This window comes from Chiloscyllium plagiosum, chromosome 24, assembly GCF_004010195.1.
Source record: "Chiloscyllium plagiosum isolate BGI_BamShark_2017 chromosome 24, ASM401019v2, whole genome shotgun sequence".
NCBI lineage: Eukaryota > Metazoa > Chordata > Chondrichthyes > Orectolobiformes > Hemiscylliidae > Chiloscyllium > Chiloscyllium plagiosum.
In genome coordinates, this window is record NC_057733.1 from 2,462,778 (window position 1) to 2,480,308 (window position 17,531).

Below are 17,531 nucleotides of genomic sequence, written 5' to 3' on the forward strand. Positions count from 1 at the left end.
GATATAAGCAACTAATCCTTGTAGAATGTACAGATAACTTTCAAAGTGTATTTGATGCAATATGTGAAGAGTAATTTACTCTGTGGGTGGGAGCAATTATCTGGGGTCTATACATTCATCAACAGGTGTGAGTAATTTCTTTTGTTCTCTGAATGTAACTCAGTCTTCTTTAATTATGTCACTTCTTCCACATCCCCATCAGCACCTCAACCTGCCCTGCATTGTTTTCCTGCTGTTTTCATTTTAATAACTTAATCCTGTCAAGCATTGTTGACTCTCACATTTCAGGTACCGAATTCCCGCTAGTGTAAAAGAGCCCATAACTCTCAGAATCCACAATGATGACTGGATTTGTTCAATTTAGCAGAAACACCTCAATACTGTGGAGACATTTGTCCTATGCAATTGGTTTCACTGAGAGCTAGTGAGATTTGGATTTAAGAAATGTAAAAAGACAAACACAGAAAATAGGAGCAGGAGTAGGCTCTTCGGCCTGTCAAGCCTGCTCTACCATTTATTGTAATTATGGCTGATCATTTCAACTCAACAGTCATTCCTGCTTTTTCCTTAAATTCTTTGATCCCCTTCGCCATAAGTGCTTATTCAAATTCCTTCTTGAAACAATATGTTTTGGCCTTGGCTGCTTTCTGTGGTGGTGATTTCCACAGGAATGTAGGTATTTACACAGAATGAGCTGCATACATGGCTTCTTGGGTGGCACAGTGGTTAGCATTGCTGCCTCACAGCGCCAGAGACCTGGGTTCAGTTCCTGCCTCAGGCAACTGTCTGTGTGGAGTTTGCACATTCTCCCGGTGTCTGCATGGGTTTCCTCCCACAGTCCAAAAATGTGCAGGTTAGGTGAATTGGCCATGCTAAATTGCCTGTAGTGTTAGGTCAAGGGGTAAATGTAGGGGAATGGGTCTGGGTGGGTTGCTCTTTGGAGGGTCGGTGTGGACTTGTTGGGCCAAAGGGCCTGTTTCCACACTGTAAGTAATCTAATCTAAAAAAACCTATCTAATCTTGACCCAAAAAGCCAAATACTTCTTCTTATTTATCACCTGTCTACTGAGGTATTGAACTGCAACATATGTTTCTTATATCCTCCATACTGGATAGAAACATAGCAAATCTCCTGCACTGTCTTCCAACTACTCGTCATTTTTTTTATATTCTGCAACCAAAATGCTATTGTATCTCCTAAAAAGCTTACATTTTAGATACTAAATATGTATGTATATTGTAATTTTACTGGATTGTATTTTTGGAATTTTCATACAGTATGGTATGTGAGCCAAATGCCATAGATTTGGGTTCCACATTGCAGCTGAAGATTTCAATTGCCTGCTCCAGCAAAGATTAATTTTGAGAAGATTGTGTTGTACAGAACCTGACAGACCCAAGTGTAATTCTCAGCCTAATCTCAGCTCGAGCAGCTACATTGGGAGTTACAACCTGCAGTAAGGACAAGGGGAAATCAGCCGTGGATCCTGTTACAGACAGAGATCCCGGACAAGGGTGAGGTCAGGATCAGGCAGAAGACTGCACAGTTGGCTCGAAGTGCCAGCCACCACTGGGACTTTTCCCCAAACAAGAGTCAGCACTGTCAGAACAGAGGTGACACAAAATTCGATATAAATTGAGCAGCAGCTATGTCCAGGATGGAAATGGCCTTAGATTGTTATCATGTGGCTTATCCAGTGGACCTCACCCTGTAAACACTGCTTTTGGGTTTTTGTACTTGTAATAAAATGCTTCTTCTGCATTTATATAACCATGTAGATGGTCCTTCATTGTCTTTGTCCCAATAATGCACACAGTATGGTTTTAAAACTAGATCATATCAATCCAACAGATCCAACCAGAATACTAGAGGCAAGCTTTTCATACTCTGTGGAACATTTTCAAAATGGCAAATGTACACTTTCTAGAAGCTCAAAGTGTGCATTTTGTTAAAACAAGATAAGCACAGAAACAGAAGCTTCTATTAGAATTCAGCCCTGTGTGTTGGCTCTGCCATTCATTTACATTATGATTAGTCCATATATAAACTCCATCATCTGAATTTAGTTCCATAATCCCTTGATTTATTTGCTTAACAGAACTTGTATTTATATAACATTTTAGCACATACTTAACACAGCAACCAACATAAAATCAGCAGTTGAGAGAAACAACACAATTTGCATTTCATTAAAGGTGTGGCATAAAATCAATGTGCAAAATACTTCATAGCAGCATTATAAACAAAGTTGGACACTAAGCCACAAGAGGGTGATATGTGGGCACAGATTTAGGAGGTGGTATACATGGACTTTGAAGAGGAAAAAAAAGGTAGCAGTAATTTAGTAGCACAGTGCTTTATGGAAAGTGGCAGATGAGTAAGTGCACAGTCAAGGAGGATAAAAGAGAAAAGAGATTTCATACAATCCCTCTGCTGTGGAAACAAACTATTCGGCCCACAAGTCCACACCAACCTTTCGAAGAGTAACCCACCCAGACCCATTCCTCTGTATTTACCCCTGACTAATGCACCTAACCTACACATCTCTAAACGCTCTGGGCAATTTAGCATAGCCAATTCACCTAACTTGCACATCTTTGGATTGTTGGAGGAAACCGGAGAACCTAAAGGAAACTCGCACACACACAGGGAGACTGTGCAAACTCCACATAGACAGTCGCTGAGGCTGGAATCAAACCCAGGTCCCTGGTGCTGTGAGACAGCAGGGCTAACCACTGAGTCACTGTGCCGTGCCTACAGGAAAGCAATTTTAGAGCTTGAGCCAAAACAACTAAAGCATAGTAACCAATGTTAAAGCTGTTAATAAAATGCTCAGGGGGCCAGAATTGGAGGAATAAAGATATCTCAGAAGGTTAAAGGAACATTCCTGTTAATTCTGTACGGTCAGTCCACTTAGTTTATTACATGGCCATACATGTGTGTACCAGAAAGGGGCTGCTGCTTATGTGTGGCCTGTTTGCTCCCCGCACAGCCCAGAGTGGACAATGTACCTGAGCAGCTCAGAAGATAAGCTGTTTGTAGAACTTGACATTCTCAAGATAGGGAGCAGTCATGACCTAGAAGAGATTTGAAAACCAGGCTGGGAATTGAGGCTTTGCTTATGTGGGATCCAATGTGGGTCAATAAGTACAGGGTGATGAGACCTGGTGCAATTGATGGTGCGAATAAGTGATTAGAAGGCCATCTTAGGATCAAATAGGACACAAAGTTATGAACAGTTAGATTCAGCTCAGTTGGCAGGAAGAGAGGTAGAAACAGTGTCTACAGAATGCAGTTTGAACTGGGGCTAAAGATAATGGTTTCAGTCTTTCCAGCATTTAATTGGTGGAAATTTCTGCTCAATAAATGCCAAATGGTTGACCCATCAAAAAAGAATCAAGAGTTATAGAGCTGGATATTGTCAATGTTGTTATGATGCTGGGTTTTCAGATCATATAACCAAGAGGTGCCATGTGAATGAGAAGAAAGAAGCAACCAAGGATAGATCCTTGGGAACAACATGGATGTAGGAGTAGGAACAACAGCAAATTGAGATGATTTTCTGGTTGATTAGATTGATGAGACCAAGTGAGTGCCATCTGGCCCAGCAGGATGACAGTGGAGAGGCAGTGAAGCAGGTAGGTGTGAATATCCATGTCAAAGCTGCAGACAGTCTGAGGAGGAGGAGGAGGGTTAGTTTGCAACAGGCAGACATAGAACATAGAATATTACAGCGTAGTACAGTCCCTTCGGCCCTCACTGTTGCGCCACCCTGTGAAACCAATCTAAAGCCCATCTAACCTACACTATTCCATTATCATTCAAACTTAATGCTGCATGTCATTTGTGACTGGTACAAATCTGATTGGAGGGATACTAACACTGGGCACTGATTTAGGAGGTGGTATTCATGGACTTTGGAGAGGAAAGGAAGGTAGCAGTAATTTATAAGCACAGTGCTCTATGGAAAGTGGCAGATAACATCTGAAGAGGGAAATATTAACAATATCAACTAACATGGGAACACGGAGGAAAGCTGGATGGTCAACATTTCAGTGGCACAGGGTCAAAAGGCAGTGTCTTGTGGACAAGGTTAATAGTCAAGAGAGCAAGTGACTAATATTGAGGTTCTGTACACAAAATCTAAAATGATATATGTGAGATATATACAAGGTAAATGGTGGTATACTTAGCTTAGTAGTGCCTTAAAATTCTGCAGTGTCTCCAGGGAAACATGCAGCATAAAGTGTGGTTGCCAATTGCCAGACAAGTTGTCCTCTTGGGAGTATTCTTAGATTGGTCAACAAGATAATTCTAGGAGAAAGTGAGCACTGCAGATGCTGGAGATCAGAGCTGAAAATGTGTTGCTGGAAAAGCACAGCAGGTCAGGCAGCATCCAAGGAGCAGGAGAATCGACGTTTCAGGCATGAGCCCTTCTTCAGGAACGTCTTCAGGTCCTGAAGAAGGGCTCATGCCCGAAACGTCGATTCTCCTGCTCCTTGGATGCTGCCTGACCTGCTGCGCTTTTCCAGCAACACATTTTCAACAAGATAATTCCCTTGGTACCAAATTTATGCAGCAACTCCTCAATTTGCCAGGTTTCAGTATTGTTCTAATCCAGCCCTGGCATATAAGATTCTATTTTCTAGAAGCAGACAGTAGAGAAGAGACCCCTTATCCCATCAAGTCTGTACTCAAAATATAGTAGTACTTAAACTTCCTGCTTCGGGCCCATAGTCGTGAATGTTATGAAATTTCAAGTGCTCATCTGAGTAGTTGTGAGGTTTCCCATCTCAACTCTCCTCCCTGGTGGTTCAATCTGGACCTCCGCCAGCCTCTGGGTGAAAATGTTTGTCCTCAAATCCCCTCTGAACTTCCCACCTTTTACTTTAAAATTATGTCCCTTGATATTGACCGTTCAACTATGGGGAACAGCTACTTTCTATTTACCTTATCCAAACCGTTCAGTACTTTATATATCTCAATCAGGTTCCCCTCAATCTTCACTACACCAAAAATCACACAACCCAAGCTTAGCCAGCTTTTTATAGCTAAATGCTCCATTCCAGGCAATATGCTGGTGAATCTGGCCAGAACAGGTCTGAAGAAGGATCACTAAACCCAAAATGTTCCTCTCCACAGCTGCTGCCAGACCTGTTGAATTTTTCCTAGCAATTTCTGTTTTTGTTTCTGATTTCCAAAATCCAGTTTCATTTCTTTTTCTGGTGAATTTAGTTTGCACCCGTTTCGATGCAATCACATCTTTCCTATCAATGTGGTGACCAAAATTGCACACATTACTCCAGCTATGGCTTAAACTAAGTTCTGTACAGGTCCAACATAACATCCTTACTCTTATAATCTATGCCAAGACTGCCAAGGCAAACTTCCCACATGCCTTCTTAACTCCTTAACCTGTCCTATCACCTTCAGTGATCTGTGGACAAGCACCCCAAGATGTCTCTATTCCTCTGAGCTTCCTGGTGTCTTGCCATTCATTCAGTGTTCCCTTATCTTGTTGCTTCTTCTAAAGTGTATCACTTCACATTTACCAGTGTTAAGTTTCATGTGCCATTGATCTGCCCACTTAAGTTTGTATTCTCCTGTAACCCAAGACCTTCCTTCCATCAACCGTCCCCCAACGTTTGTTACATCCACAAACTTATCATCCCTCCCACATTCTCATCTACATGTTTTACAAATATCACGAACAATAAAGGGACCCATTATTGATCCCTGTGTAACACCACTGCACATTCATTTTGCTAAGCTAGCCTGGATCCCAGGAGCTTTTACCTTCTTTTTCAATTTCCCATGTGGGAAACATCTTGCTGAAATCCATGTAAACTACATCAACTGCAATACCTTCATCCAAACATTTGACAACCTCGTCGGAAAATTCCACTAGATTTGTTAGTCATGACTTCCCTCTGACAAAGCCATATTGTCTATTCCTGATCAAAGCCTGCCTCTCCTTCACTGCTTTCTCAATTAGTTTCTCTCCCACTGTTGTAGTGGTCTGTAGTTCCCTGGCTCCACTTTGGTGTCATCTGCAAACCTACTAACTGAACCTCTTATGTTCACATCCAAATCATTTATGTAAATGACAAAAAGTAGAGGACCCAGCACCGATCCTTGTGGCACTCCACTGGTCACAGGCCTCCAGTCTGAAAAATAACCCTCCACCACCACCCTGTCTTCTACCTTTGAGAAGACTCCTGCATGACCTGCCTACCCATCCTACCTTTCTTGTAGTTAACCCATCTGACTGTATCTGCGGCTTTTTTCCCTTCCTATAACTGCCATCCATCATACCCCCTAGCTCTTGTAAATTCCTCATTGCCTCTAGCTGTGGCTCCAATTGATCCATTTGATCTGATAAGATTTGAACCAAAAACATTTCCTGCAAATGTAATCCTCAGTAACATGTAAACACTCCCAAAACTCCCACATCCGACAAGAAGACAAAGGCCAACATTGCTCCTTCACAATCTACTAATCCAGAAAATAGCACCACCTTAATGCTCTTAAAAAAAAACACTGCTCCAGGCTAACTTAATACTTATGGCTTATATTTTTAAAATCAAGAGACAGATCTCAATAAAACAATATAATCAAGAAAGAACTCACTGTACTCACTATTGTAGATTTACAGCAAGGCTACACTTAAAATCTATGCACTTATCTGTTCCTACGCTGTGAGCTCTCCCAAGATCAGTTGTGAATTTTGCTGTTTGTTACGTTTTCCTCGACGCACTTTGAAGTCCAGAGATACATGAATTCAAACAGCAAAGGCAGTAACTGCACAGATTTACTGCTGTGTTAGTTAGCAGTGTAGGTTACTTTCTTTCTCTCCTTCACTGACCATCTGCTGCTTTTTGTCTGTCCTTCTCCCTTTTAAAAGTGCTGTTGTTTTGATTTTTTTCCTCCAAAGTTCCAAAACAATGCAACAGCATATAAAACGGTAACTGCTGCTCCTGGAATTCAAGGAAATCACCTCCAACAGTTAAAATATCTCAAAAACGGAGCAGTTCTAACAGCCATAATTTTCTTTTCCAGTTCTCTAGTTTGGATTATCCAGAATCCTAATATAATGGACTTTGAGGTTGAGAGGAAATAAAAGTTAGAAATGAGCTAATCACTTTTAAAAAGTTACTAAAATAAAGTAATCTGCCTGAAAGTATCCAAATTCCAGGATTATACAAAGGAATACCTAATGTCTATTACAGACAATCATATCTGGAAAAGGCTATCCAAATTGGTAGTTACCTAGAATTAAAATTCATCATTCTATAACCGTATGGCTCACATTGAGACCATAGAGTCATAGAGAGAAGTATATCATCGAAATAGACCCTTCGGTCCAACTCTTTCTTGCCAACCAGCCTAAATTACAAGTCCCATTTGCTAGCATTTGGCCCATATCCCATCAAATCCTTCCTATTCATATACACATCCAGATGTCTTTTTAATGCTGTAATTTTACGAGCCTCCACCACTTCGTCTGGCAGCTCATTCCATACCGGGCACAAAAAGTTGCCCGTTAGGTCCCTTTTACATCTTTCCCTCTTCTGCTTAAACCTATGCCCTCTAGTTTTGAATTCCCTTACTCTGTGGAAAAGACCTTGACTAGTCACTCTTTTCATGCCTCTCATAATTTTATAAACCTCTATTACCCCTCAGCCTCCAATGCTCCAGAGAAAATAGCCCCAGCCTAAGCAGGCTCTCCCTATAGTTCAAACCCTCCAATCACGGCACCATCCTTTCTGCAAATCTTTTCTGAACCCTTTCAAATGCAATATCATTCCTTTGGAAGGGAGGCCAGAATTAAATGCAGTATTCAAAAAGAGGCCAAACCAATGTCCAGTACAACTGCAATATGACCTCCCAATTCCTACACTCAATGCACTGACCAATAATGGCAAACATACCAAACACTTTCTTCAAAACCCTATCTACCTGTGACTCCACTTTCAAGGCACTATGAAACTGTAATCCTAGATCTCTATTAGGCAACTCTCCCCAGGACCTTACTATTAAATGTGTAAGTCTTGTCCTGATTAGTCTTACCAAAATATAGCACCTCACGTCTATGTAGATTAAACCCCTTGCCTTTCCAAATACACGTAAATCCTGTCCATCTGGATTCCTTTCAACAACTTGCCGACCACTGATGTTAGGCTCACTGGTCTTTTCCTTACCACCTTTCTGACATAAAGGCACCATATTAGCCAACCTCCAATCTTCTCACACCACACCTGTGGCTATCAATGATACAAAAATCTCAGCAAGGGACCCAGCAATCACTTCCCTAGCTTCCCACGGAGTTCCAGGGTACACCTGATCCATTCCAGGGATTTATCCATCTTTATGCATTTTAAGTTGTCCAGCACTTCCCCCTCTGTATTATGGATGCTTTTCAAGATATCGCTATTTCTTTCCCCAAGTTCTCTAGCTTCCATATACTTCTCCACACTGATGCAAAAACCTCATTCAGTATCTCACCCAACCCCTGCGGTAGCACACATAGGCTTCAGCTCTGATGAAGTCATCTATATTCGAAACATTAGCTTACTTTCTTTCCATGGATGCTGCCTGACCCATTGTGACCTTCAGCATCTTTGGTTTTCAGTTCAGGTTCCAGCATCTGCAGTAATTTGCTTCCACACATTGATGATCTCACTGATTTTTAAGGGGCCCTAGTCTCTCCCCAGTTACTCTTTTACCCTTAATGTATTTGTAAAAACCCTTTGGATTCTCCCTAACCCTATATGCCAGAGCTATCTCATGTCCACTTATTGCCTCCTGATTTCTCTTATGTATACTCCTACTGTCCTCACACTTCTCTCAGGATTCACTCGATCCCTGCTGTCTATACCTGACATAAGTTTGTTTCTTTTTCTTGACCAGAATCTCAATTTCTCTAGTCATCCAGCATGCCCTACACCTACCAGTCTTGCCTTTCACCCTAAAAGGAACTTCATTTTTTAAGGCTTTCCACTTTCCAGTCATCCCTTTACCTATGAATATCCACCCTTAAAAACTTTTGAAAGTGCTTGCCTAATACCATTGAAATTTGCCTTCCTCCAATTTATAACTTTAACTTTCAGATCAGGTATATCCTTTTCTGCTCTACGCTCCTATTCCTACTCTCACTAGCACAGGGCAACAGAAGTAATTCAGATATTACAACCCTCAAGGACCTACTTATTTTAACCCTTCAGTCTACTTTCCTATATTCTCGCCTCAGAATCTTGTCCTTTTCACCTTCTATGAGTTTAATTCAGATAAATGCAAGGTGCTGCATTTTGGGAAAGCAAATATTAGCAGGACTTATACACTTAATGGTAAGGTCCGAGGGAGTGTTGTTGAACAAAGAGACCTTGGAGTGCAGGTTCATAGCTCCTTGAAACTGGAGTCGCAGGTAGATAGGATAGTGAAGAAGGCGTTTGGTATGCTTTCCTTTATTGGTCAGAGTATTGAGTACAGGAGTTGGGAGGTGATGCTGCGGCTGTACAGGACATCGGTTAGGCCACTGTTGGAATATTGCGTGCAATTCTGGTCTCCTTCGTATCAGAAAGATGTTGTGAAACTTGAAAGGGTTCAGAAAAGATTTACAAGGATGTTGCCAGGGTTGGAGGATTTGAACTATAGGGAGAGGCTGAACAGGCTGGGGCTGTTTTCCCTGGACCGTCGGAGGCTGAAGGGTGACCTTATAGAGGTTTACAAAATTATGAGGGGCATGGATAGGATAAATAGACAAAGCCTTTTCCCTGGGGTCGGGGAGTCCAGAACTAGAGGGCATAGGTTTAGGGTGAGAGGGGAAAGATATAAAAGAGATCTACGGGGCAACTTTTTCACGCAGAGGGTGGTACGTGTATGGAATGGGCTACCTGAGGATGTGGTGGAGTCTGGTACAATTGCAACATTTAGGAGGCATTTGGATGGGTATATGAATAGGAAGGGTTTGGAGGGATATGGGCCGGGTGATGGCAGGTGGGACTAGATTGGGTTGGGATATCTGGTTGGCATGGACAGGTTGGACTGAAGGGTCTGTTTCCATCTCTATGACTCTATGTCTTTGGTTCCAATGTGTATAACAACCACCTGTTGGTCTCCCTCCTCTGTGAGAATATTCTGCACTCTCTCCGAGACATCCTTGATCCTGACACCGAGGAGACAACACATCAATCTGATATCTTGTTGCTGGCTGCAGAAACATCTGTCTATGCCTCTGACTAGAGAGTCCCTGTCACAATCAAATCACTTGTAAACTGATATAATCCTCATTACATTAGAGCTAGTCTTGGGACCAGAAACTTTGCTGTTGGTGCTACACTCTTCTGAGAGTCCATCACTCCCTATGTTTTCCAAAACAGCATACTTGTTTGAGATGGGGATAGCCAAAGGAAACTCCTGCACTTTCTGCCTACCCTCTCTTGCCTTTCCTAAAAGTAACTCATCTACCTGACTGTATCTGCAGTTTTTCTACCTTCCTGAAACTGCCATCCATCACACCCCAGCTTCTGTAAATTCCTCATTGCCTCTAACTGCCGCTCTAACCTGTCTATGCGATCTGATTGGATTCGCAACCAAACATACTTCCTGTAGACATAATCATTTGTAACATTGAAATTCTCCCAAATCTCCCACATCAGATAGAGCACATCACTCCACTACAGGCCATTTTTGCATCTTAACAATCTGCAAATCCAGAAAATAGCAGTCGTTCTGCTTTAAAAACACCACTCAAAGTTAACTATGTGCCTATGTTTTATATTCCAAAAATACTTTAGAGACAGATCTCCTAAAGCAAATAAACAAAAAAAACCACCCTATTCATTATTACAGACTTACAAAATAAAACACAAGAATGGTTAGACTTAAAAAAAATTAGTTGTTCCCTGCTGTGAGCAGCTCCGAATATATGTACTGAGGTTTCTCTAAGATCAGTTGTGAAATTTACTGTTTGCTTATATTTCTTCGACCAAATTCTGATGTCCAGAGATGTTTGAAACAACACAGTACAGGCAGTCAGCTGTGCAGGTTCACTGCTCCCTTTTTTCACCTCCCATGTGGTAGCTGCTCTCTTTAAAGTACTGTTGTTTTAATCTGTTTTTTCCAAAAGTTCCAAAACAATGCAATAGCTTATAAAATAGTAACTACTGCTCTAAGGAATCGAGGAAATCAGCTCCAACACTGAAAAAAAATCTCAAAAAAGCAGTAACATTTACAGCCACAATTTTCTCTCGTCCTACATCTTGGATTACCCAGAATCCATTCAAATTAGATTAGATTAGATTCCCTACAGTGTGGAAACAGGCCCTTTGGCCCAACAAGTCTACAAGACCTTCCAAAGAATAACCCACCCAGACCCATTTCCCTCTGACTAATGCACCTAACACTATGGGCAATTTACCATGGTCAATTCACCTGACCTGCACATCTTTGGGCTTGTTTCTGCATGGGGACAAAGCTGCTTGACTATGAATATTGCTGGAACAAAGATTTAAATTTGAAAGTCAGTATGACAATAGGCACATAGAAACCACCCCTACTCACATCTTGTTCACAGGATAATGGGGTAAATCTGCCAATGGTCCACAGAAACTGAAAGTGGACTGTCCAGTCAGGTTTTCACCTATAAAATCCTATCATGGTCTCAGAGTGACATTAACAATTTAAAGAATGGAACACTGACATAATAGCCATCACAGACAGACCAACCCAAAAGAATATTCTGGAAATACACACTGGACTAGTAGTTCAAAGAAGGTTCCGAGAGCATTTGAGCAAAAGTTATAAGGTTTCTGTCTCCACTTTCCCCCTCTAAAGAAGATGGCATCTGATTCCCACAGAAACAGCTGGAGAAAAATCATTGAGGAATTGACACTTTTCAATAACTGTAATATTTGCTACAATAGTCTGTATTCAAGAAGCCAGCTAATCAAAATTGCCCTCAAACTAATATCTTAGGTCTCAAAGACAACCAAAATACTAAACCATTTTTTTGGACACTATTTTCTTTTACCTTTGTACCTGTGGGTTGGGGGTGGAGGGAGAGGCGTGCAAGTGACTACTCGGAGACCATATGCTTGATGGTGCATTTTTTATTATTTTTCTCACATTTAACAGTTAAAAATGTATTCATGCTTTAACTCAAAAATAATCTTGGTCATTGGCTCCTTATTACTCTCCACAAAAGTAGATAACTACATTTTTAATTGGAGAGTGGTATCGTCTTGTGCAAAAAAATCTTTAAAACATTTGTTCTAATCAACTGAAGAGCTTGAAGAGCCAGTACAGTCCTCTTCTGGTCATAAATTTCTGATTATTGTCCATGAATTAACTATGCACTATAGCACAATGAAAATCATTGACCTTTTATGGCCAAATTAAATGTTCTTTAGTGGTTACTAACAATAATCCAAACATTCCCAAAAGTAGTAAAGCTTGTCATTCTAAAGTAGGCAATAGACATTCTTTAAAACAAAGTATTAATTCTTAAATTCTGCCATGCTAAAACTCAGAATCATGATAAATTTGATTGAGTTATAACTATTACTAAGGCATAAAGGGATTTGAGGAACTCACATGCAGTAGGAAATGCTATGCAAGCTGAATGCATATGCACAACTGTTTCTGGTATCTGGCTAAACTGTGTCATAAGTTATAGTTAAAGATCACACAACACCAGGTTATAGTCCAACAGGTATCTTATACTCCACAACCATCTGATGAAGGAGCAGTGCTCCGAAAGCTAGTGGTTCCAAATAGACCTGTTGGGCTATAACCTGGTGTTGTGTGATCTTTAACTTTGTACATCCCAGTCTAACACCGGCATCTCCAAATCATGAGTTACAGTAGTCTGGAAACTGTCTGCCATGTCTCTTACAGAATAACACTAACAATTCAACAACACACTTTGACTAGGAAGTACTTTGGAGTGTTCAGAGTTTGTGAAAGGTGCTATACAAATTCAAGACTTTATTTAAATGTCCTGATTTTGTATTCAATCTTAACCTGCCATCAACACAAATTCAGGAATTGACACACATTACATACCACTTTGGTACTATTAATTGAAAGTCAGAAAATTTGAAACTCAAGTAACAATTATCCCCTAACATTTAGTGCCTGGGCAGTGTAGTGGGAATTTTGCACCAAATTTGTGCTTTTTCTGAGCTCCATATTAACAAATGTCTCTACTTTGACAATGCTCCAGATATTATCACCACTGTCCCTCACCTTCAGGAGTTAAACAATTCCAAGTTGATAAAACAATATGCAATTCCCAACAATCAGGCTCCATTAATGGTGTTTCCCAACTCAACAGCAGAAACATGAGTTTCATTCAAGTGATAAACAAGATCAGTGACTGTACTACTGTCACTTGTCACCAGGCCATTAGCAGCAGCAATGGTGCCTCAAATAATAGTCCATTGGTCCTCAACAAAGTTTTTAGAGAGACAAAAGGAAACAACAGAGACTAGGTGAAGAGTAGGTGAGTGGGAACTTGCTTTGGGGAAATGAGGGAGGGGTACAAGCAACCCCAAAAGGCAACTGCATTTAAATTTAACAACTCACCACATATAAAATCAACTCCATTAGGAGTGCTCAGTGTGTGCATAGTTTGTATTATTGGCTGTATATAGACTGTAATCTATTGTGACTAGTAGAGGTTTAAGGAGTGATGAGTGTTTTAGGTGGTCAAAGGAAGGTGAAAGAGGAAACTATTTCCTCTGCTGAAAACTGAATTTCAAGACTGAGACGGATAGACTTTTTCCTAAGTAAACGTAGTAATGGTTATAAAACTAATGCCAGTCAATGATAGATCATCCCTGATCTAATGGAACAGTGCTAGAATTTGAATTTGCAGGTAATGTAATTTCTCTGACTAACTTCAAAAATGTACCGTGGAAGACATGTATTGTGCAATTTCTTTTAAGGTTCATTGAATTAAAATAGCAAACACTTCAGACCATTGTACAAAGTGTTTCTACAGCAACAGCTGTTTTGTTTTGTATTGCTGGATTTTTTGAGTGTAAAATATGGATTTCTCAAAGAATAGCTGAAATGTGAATTTGTACAAAATGTACCCTAAACTTTAATGAGAAACAACAGAAAACCTGGGCCAAATAGTACCATATACCAAGAAGTAACAGTTTGTCACATCCTCATGTGCTTATCATAACACACCAGCAATAATTCAACTCTTCTCTGGATGGCTCAGTGGGCTACATCCATAGCCTGGGTTGGTAAGGAATCTCACAAATTCCTGGGTTCAATGCTCGATCACAATGCAGTGAGTTCTGATGAGACCTGCAGGCGCAGACATCAAGCAATCCTTGTGCAGTAGTAGTAATCCATCAATACTCACAGCGTAGGCTCAAACACAGAGAATGACCATGTGGATCTGCTATTAAAGGAGAGAGGGGTCTGGTGCCCCTGAAATCATATTCTAGTAAAAGTCAATTTCTCCAAAATAAAACAAAAAGCCTAATCAATTTGCCAACAGAAGACTGCCATGTGCAGCAATGCTGGGAGACACTAAATTTTTGTCAAGTACAAAATGGTAAGAGCATTGAAACAGGAGCAGAATATTCAGCCCCTCATATCTATTCCAGCAATCTTCACTGAATATATTCAAGGCTGACTTAGGCAGATTTTTTATTGCCAAGGGAATCAAGGATTATGAGGGCAACAAAAGAAAGTGGTGTTATGCCACAATCAGCCATGATCTTTTTTAAATGGCAGACCAGGTTCGAGGGGCTGAATGACCTTTTCATTCTTTCATTCAATTAGATCATGGCTGATCTGTATCTCAACTCCATTCACCTGCCTTACTTACAAACTCAATATGCAACAAGCAGCCTTGGGATAAACATAGACGGCCTGGGATAGAGACTGGCGACTCCTGCAAACTAGTTACAATACAACAGATGACAGATAGCTTTCCCAATTATATCTGCACAATGGCTGTGTTAGGTTCTATGGTGCAGTACTGAACCCTAAGCCAAGTGAATCCAATGGATTAAAGTCCATATTATCTGATTCCTCACGAGGAGTCAGCTGGTTTCAGTTTTGTCATCCAGCAGTCAGTTTTTGTTAAACTTTCTGAAAAATGTTTTCTCTCTCACATGGTCAAAAAACGTTTCTTCCAATATACAGGGATCAGGCGAGAGTCGCTTTGTGGATTGTTACACGGCTCCCTCGATTGGATGTAGATAATTGTCTGTCTTGAGTTGGTAAGAATATGTTCTCACAGTTTCAGTACATGGGCACCACTGGACGGTTTAGCTAAATAGAATGTTGCAGTTCCACTGTACGTGTCCTGTTAATTAAAGATGGTAACTTATGTTCTGCAAAGAATCTTCTGGTTAGAAAGCCAATGTTTGCATTGACCTGTTCAGGGCAAGATGCTAAAAGGTCAAAGAGACTGGGGTGCTACCTGACTGCACCCCACATGACTGAAAACAAGCAGAGGCCATATTATTATTTTTATTAGTACTTGCTGTCAGAAGAAGAAACTACACAGGCAAGTCAAATATTAAATACATGAAACCAAAACGGAGATGGGAAGCCAAGAGACTACTCAAGGAGGGCTACTAATAGATGCAGAATGTCCTTAACACTTTAAGATCAGGAAAGTGAAAAATGCAAGAGAAAAAACCCCAAGTGCCTCGGTTAGAGGACAAGCAGGATAAGAAGCAGGCGGCAGGTAAATTGCTAAGTAAAGCCCATCAGTAATATACATTCCAGACATTAACATGAAAGACAGTCACCAGTGGGACTAAAAATTAATAGATTCCAAGAATGGATTAATTCTGTCCCACTGTGGTTAGACATAGAAGAGGAAAGATTAATGAAGCATTGTGTTAAGTTGAGGAGCTAACTAAAATGCAAAGCGTTCTGGTCCATTGAAACAGATGAATACAGTTCCCAGAATTCAGCAACAATGATAGAGGCAAACCCAGAAACTAGAAGTCTATTAGCAGAGTCAGAGTTATTCCAGACCCATAACAACTGAGCCTCCTGTTATGGATTGCAGCAGTTCAAGAAGGCAACTCACCACCAGCTTCTCAAGGACAGCTAGAGTTGGGCAATAAATGCTGGCCAGTCATCAGTGCCCACCTCTCTGAATGAATACAATAAAAACTAACAGCCAATCAGTCTTGAGAACTACATTGTTCCCCAGAACCCACAGCTAAGTTGAGGGAAGAGAATTGTAGATTTTCACCACCCTTATTGCCATTGGTGAATAACCTACTTTCACTTTGAAATTGCTCATACCTAATTAAGATTGTTTTGGTTCACCCCATCTGTAGAAATATTTAACATACCTACATTTTCAAATTTGTGCATCCATTTATACAATTGGACATTCATTGGGAGGGAAAATCCAACCAGAGCTGCAATTATTCAACTTGATTCCAGCTAAACTAGGGCATAAACTACAGTCCATCCCTAATCCAGTTGATAAACTACAGTCTGCCCCTAATCCAGTGGATAAACTGCAGTCCACAAATAACCAAATGGATAAATTGCAGTCCACCTCTAATAAGAGTCATAGAGCTGTACAGCACAAAAACAGACCCTTCGGTCCAATACGTCCATGCCAACCAGATATCCTGATCTAATCTAGTCCCATTTTCCAGCTCTTGACCCATATCCCTCTAAGCTCTTCCTATTCATATACCCATACAGCTGTCATTTAAATGCTGCAATTATACCAGCATTCACCACTTCCTCTGGCAGCTCATTCCATATATGCACCACCCTCTGCGTGAAAAAGTTGCCCCTTAGGTCCCTTTTATATCTTCTTCTTAAACCTATGCCCTTTAGTTCTGGACTCTCCCACCCCAGGGAAAAGACTTTGTCTATTTATCCTATCCATTCCTCTCATGATTTTACAAACCTGTATAAGGTCACCATGGAGCCTCCAACGCTCCAGGGAAAACAGCCCCAGCCTATTCAGCCTCTCCCTATAGCTCAAATCCTCCAACCCTGGCAACACCCTTGTAAATCCTTTCAAGTTTCACAACATCCTTTTGATAGGAAGGAGACCAGTACTGCATGCAATATTCCAATAGTGGCCTAACCAACGTCCTGTACAACCGCAACATGACCTCCTAACTCTTGTACTCAGAAGATAAACTGCAGTCCACCCCTAACACAGAGCATAAACTACAGTCTGCCCCAAACCAGAAGATAAGCTGCAGCCCACTTGTAACCCAGAAGGTAAAATGAAGTCTACCCTTAACCCAGATTATAAACTATAGTCTGCACCTCACCAGAGGTCAAACTGATCTTGTGTCTTTGTTTTTCAAGCATTACCTTTATCCGCTGGATGGTATTTTCCACAGCTGCAGTGTCCAATAAAGTAACCGTGCAGCCGCCAAAACCACCTCCAGTCATTCGACTGCCGTAGACCCCCTCACCATCCATTGCTGCAGCAACCAGCTCATCCAGTTCTGGGCAACTGACCTCATAATCATCTCTATCAAGCAGAAGAAAATGAGAGAGAAGT

The 17,531-nt window shown here is 40.9% G+C and overlaps 1 protein-coding gene across 2 annotated transcripts in view; it reads right to left on the reverse strand.

Moving 5' to 3' along the window:
- Positions 1-3,083: 3,083 nt before the first annotated feature.
- galk1 (galactokinase 1) overlaps positions 3,084-17,531 on the reverse strand; it is a 45,633-nt gene continuing 31,185 nt past the window's right edge. Inside the window, exons 7-8 of one of the 2 annotated variants that reach the window (XM_043714288.1) lie at positions 17,339-17,501; positions 3,084-3,675 (exon numbers count right to left, since the gene is read on the reverse strand). In XM_043714288.1, the coding sequence (XP_043570223.1) occupies positions 3,448-3,675; positions 17,339-17,501 (391 nt within the window). In that variant the 3' untranslated portion in view covers positions 3,084-3,447. Of the gene's footprint in view, positions 3,676-12,762; positions 15,336-17,338; positions 17,502-17,531 lie in introns of those variants that run through there. The other variant, XM_043714289.1, reaches the window with a different exon arrangement.